This window comes from Chinchilla lanigera, unplaced genomic scaffold (genome assembly GCF_000276665.1).
Source record: "Chinchilla lanigera isolate Chin_1 unplaced genomic scaffold, ChiLan1.0 scaffold00063, whole genome shotgun sequence".
Classification (NCBI taxonomy): domain Eukaryota; kingdom Metazoa; phylum Chordata; class Mammalia; order Rodentia; family Chinchillidae; genus Chinchilla; species Chinchilla lanigera.
The window spans coordinates 12,760,179-12,764,855 of NW_004955464.1; the positions used below are offsets into that span (position 1 = coordinate 12,760,179).

Here is a 4,677-nt window from a genome sequence, read left to right on the forward strand (position 1 = left end):
TGGAGGCTTCGGATGCGGGGGCCGCTTTGCAGAGCGAGGTGGAGGAGGCCGTGTGTGATAGGGTCCCGCACTAGTTTGTCGCTCAACTGCGGAAGGCCGCGTTTTTCATTTTTGTTACAGTGTTTGATTACTGGGAGTTGAGTCCATGGCCCTTACACTGAGCTTTTAAAAATACTTATATTTTTGGTCCATCATCTCGCCAAATTGCCCAGACTGTTCGAAGTTAGAATACTTTTTTTTTTTTTAATCTTTTTGAGACAGGGTCTCACTATACAGTTAAGGCTCACTTTGTAGCCCAAGCTAGTCTCAAACTCACAGCGATCCTTTTGCCTCAGCCTCACGAATCCTGGTGTTACAGGCATGCGCCACCACGCCCAGCTCTGCTTCTGTCTAGTGAATATACAGAACAAAAATGCCATTGTGCAGAAGATAGTGTGGTGGTGCACTCTGTAATCCCAGTATTCGGGGAGGATTGGCAGGATTTGGAGGTAGCCTGGGTTACACAGTGAGACCCTGTCTCAAAATACTTAGCAAAAAAAGGGTGGTAGGTGATTTGGGTTTATGAAGCAGTTACTAGGTTGCTTTAAATGAAAACAAGCTGAGATTCAGAGATTTGTTTTCCTCCAAAAGTTGGAATGTTTAAGATTGTGACCCTTGACTGCCAAACCTGTCTTTTACAAATTTTTTTTTTTTCTTTTCTTCTGGTCTTTTTGAGACAGGGTCTCGCTATGCAGTTCAGGTTGGCCTTGAGCTCACTTTGGAGCCCAGGCTGGTCTTGAACTCACAGTGATCCTCCTGCCTCAGCCTCCCCAGAGGCTGAGATTGCAGGCATGCGCTACCACGTCCGGTAGAAGTATGAAATTTAGGTATTAACTTCCCAGGGTTGTTGTTTTTTTGTTTCTGTTTTTGTTGTAGTAGCAAGACTCCAAACTCAGGGCCTTGACTGTGGAGCTACATCCCTGGCCCATTCTGTCTTTTTTTGTTTGTTGGTTGAGACAGAGTATCTCTGTAGTTTAGACTGGTTTTAAAGAAACTCACCGTGTAGCCCATGTGCTCCAAGGTAATCCTTCTGCCTAGGCCTCTTGAGTGCTGGAATTATTGGCATACACCATCACACCTGGTACTTGATTCACCTGTCACTAAGTTTCTAAGTTGGTGAAGGCTTTTGGTTCTCTAGGAAAATTAGTTTCTAATTAATTTCTGTTTTTTAGCTGATAGCAAGATGTCCTCAGGAAATGCCAAAATCGGGCACCCTGCCCCCAACTTTAAAGCCACAGCTGTTATGCCAGATGGTCAGTTCAAAGATATTTCCCTGTCTGACTACAAAGGTAAGAGTAATTACATAGGCTTATTAAAGAGAAATTGTTTTATAATCTAGGTACAGTTTATTAGATTTGTCTGTTAACATTTTACTCTCAAATGGTCTGTGTCTTCTAGGACAAAGTCTTTAGAGCAGGTGACTGTTGCCTTAAGTGCTAATTAAGTGGTAATTATTGACAGTGATCACAAGGATAGATGTAACTCGATGGTCCAAATTGATTCTAGAGCCAGGCGTGGCGCACACCTGTAATCCCAGCACTCGGGAGGCTGAGGCAGGAGTATCATTGCAAGTTCGAGACCAGCCTGGGCTATAAAGTGCGCTCAAGGCCAGCCTGAACTGCATAGTGAGACCCTGTCTCAAAAAAGACCAAAAAAAAAAAAAAATTGATTCTAGAGCAAGGATGTTTCCTTGTGTGTGGACATACTACTTCAGTTATCTTTTTTTTGGCGGTGGTTGTGGGGGGGGTTCTTTCTTGAGACAGAGGCTCCCTATGCAGTTCACAGCGGCCTTGTGCTCACTTTGTAGCCCAGGCTGGTCTCAAACTCAAGCAATTCTGCCTCACAGGTGTGCCCCACCACGCCCACTTCCAATTACCTTTTCGGTACACTTGTCCATAGTTATAGTATAGAAGAAATTCTCATCTCTTGGTACAAGAGGACTTCTACATTTAGAGCCTAAAGCTCAAGTATTTGGAGCTGTGACTTTGCTTGTTAGATTTCTGAAATGAACGCAGCACAGCTCTTACCCAAAGGGCCTAGGCACATTCTCTTGACTGCGTCCTGAGTCTTTTTTTTTTAATTTGTTTGCTTTTGTTTCCTGATAGTGAAGATTGAACCCAGGGTCTTTTTTTTGTTTTGTTTCGGCTTTTTGAGACAGGGTCTTGCAGTATAGTCCAGGCTGCAGCTGAGCCGACTATATAGCCAGGCTGGCCTCAAACTTGCGGCAATCCTCTTGCCTCACTCAGCCGCCCAGTGCTGGGATTACAGGCCGCCACTCCTAGCTAATCTAATTTTTTTTCTACCTGGAATCAAACTCAGGATCTGAAGCTTGCCAGCCAGGCGCTGTACTGCTGAGCTATATCCGTGACCCCCTCCTTGACTGTTTTGCCCCAGAGAAGAGTCATTGTACCTGTTGAAACAGCTCCTTTTCCTGTTGTCATAGTTTCATAGACACTTGCTAAGTTCTATCAAGGCTCTTCCTTCCAAGCAAGGTGCTGTTCTGCTGAGATATATCTCCAGCGCTAAGGCTCTTCCTTCCTTGTCTTAGTTTGTTTTTGCTGGGACAGTTGAGGATGTAGATTACATAGAGTGCAAATCTGAATGTTCGTGTCACTGTGCCTTACTGTGCTTTGGGGAAGCATTCAGTTATATCACACTTCATTGTTGGATAAGTGCAGTAAGTGGGGGCTTTGTGGAGGAAACTTCCTAGTAAACAAGGTAAGTACACCATAGGGAAGTGACTTGGCTCTCAGGTATAGGGCCATGGTCTAGGAGGAGCTGCTCTCTGCCCTCTAGGGTTTGACCTGTTGGGGCTTCAAAGAGCTTGTTAGTTAGGCAAAGCCCTGGAGACTTTCCTAGCTGATTTGAGGGCTGGTTGTTTTGAGTTTCATGCATTGCTGCTACGAAATAAGTGAATATTTGGAACTGTTCCAGTAGCTCACCCCATTAGGTGTGGTGAGAGGTTGCATGACCAGTTTGAAGATGTATTTCAGTGGTATTCTGAGTGACTAAAGTAAAATTGCACCTAGAAGTCCTGTTAGTACTCTTGGAATTTTTGTTTATAAAATTTTTCTTTTCTTGCCGTCTTGTCAGGCTTGTTAGGAACACATTTGTTGTGATTCATGAGATCATTTAAACCTTACCATCCTGTTACTGTGGTTCATCATGGAACAAGTACAAAGGCTCTGACTTCTTTGGTTGGTCTCTGTCACCTTGTAGTCAGGGAGGACCCAGTTATTCCAATTCATCTTTTTCTGAGCACTGTTTATAAACATTGGCATTAGACCATCTTTTTTGTTTTTGGTATTGGGAATCGAACTCAGGACCTTGCATGTGCCAGGCAGGCACTTATGCCACTGAGCATCTCCCTGGCCCTGGCCCGTCTAGTAAATAACTATTCTTGATTTTGCTTTTCTTCATTAGAGAACCTTGTTATGCTAATAGCCACTTGGGAGAAATCAAAATTAGATTGAACAGTGTTTATTCTGTACTTCATGGCCAAGAACATGGATGCAGGAGAATTGTGGAACTAGAAATTTTTATTGCTCTTTTACTGGAACAGCTTATAAAAACTGCTAGGAGATATGTAGTGAGCATCTTAGCATCAAGCCGTTACTGTGCCTGTCATCAACTTAATAAAAGGCCTCTTTGTCCATAGGAAAAAGTCTGACTTGTTTTCTGTAAAGCAAGGACAAATTTTCTGTTTCATGACTAACCTCTAGCTCCTTTTTTCCCCCCAGGAAAATACGTTGTGTTCTTCTTTTACCCTCTTGACTTCACCTTTGTGTGCCCCACGGAGATAATTGCTTTCAGTGACAGGGCAGAAGAATTTAAGAAACTTAACTGCCAAGTTATTGGTGCTTCTGTGGATTCTCACTTCTGTCATCTGGCATGGTAAATCTTTTGGTTAATTTTGGCAACTACACCCCAACTGGGAATCTTTGACAGTAGACTTTCTCGATTATTGGCTTCTGGTTCTTCATGGAAGGGGAGTGCAGAGGCTGACTTCCTCTTAGTGCTCTCTTATTACCTGGCAGTGGAGGAGAGGCAGCTTGAATTGCAGCCGAGTGTTCACTGGTAACCAGCCTTAACTGTTCTCAGCCATTCACTTTACTGCTAGAAAAGTTTGAAGTTTTGGGGGAATGTTAGAAAGCACTATGGGAGAGGGGAAGGAATAGGTAGTTGATATTCTTGTGAGAAACAGAGTTTGAATGAATGTGATTGGTATGTGCCTGTTGCTGTAGGATCAACACACCCAAGAAACAAGGAGGATTGGGGACTATGAACATTCCCTTGGTGTCAGATCCCAAGCGCACCATTGCTCAGGACTATGGGGTCTTAAAGGCTGATGAAGGCATCTCATTCAGGTATGTATCTTCTCCGCTAGGGGGACTGGAATTTATTAGGGGAATGATCCGGTATGTTGGAAGCTATTTGGAGAAAGAGTCCTGATATGGAGACCACTTCCTCATTTCATTTTTTTGTTTTTCTTCCGGTATCAGGAATCAAACTCAGGACCTTGCACTTGCCAGGCAGGTGCTGTACCACTGAGCTAAATCCCCAGCCCCTCCTCCTTTCATTTTTTTATGCATGTTGGCAAGGCTGGTTGGGAATTTAAGCTTGTATTCTATCCCCCCC

The 4,677-nt window shown here is 43.8% G+C and overlaps 1 protein-coding gene across 1 annotated transcript in view; it reads left to right on the plus strand.

The window, feature by feature from the left end:
* Positions 1 to 1,211: 1,211 nt before the first annotated feature.
* Positions 1,212 to 4,677, plus strand: part of Prdx1 (peroxiredoxin 1) — a gene marked incomplete at its 5' end in the record, with an annotated part of 12,024 nt that continues 8,558 nt past the window's right edge. Inside the window, 3 exon segments of the mRNA XM_013521663.1 lie at positions 1,212 to 1,328; positions 3,780 to 3,933; positions 4,284 to 4,406. Of these exon segments, the coding sequence (XP_013377117.1) occupies positions 1,223 to 1,328; positions 3,780 to 3,933; positions 4,284 to 4,406 (383 nt within the window).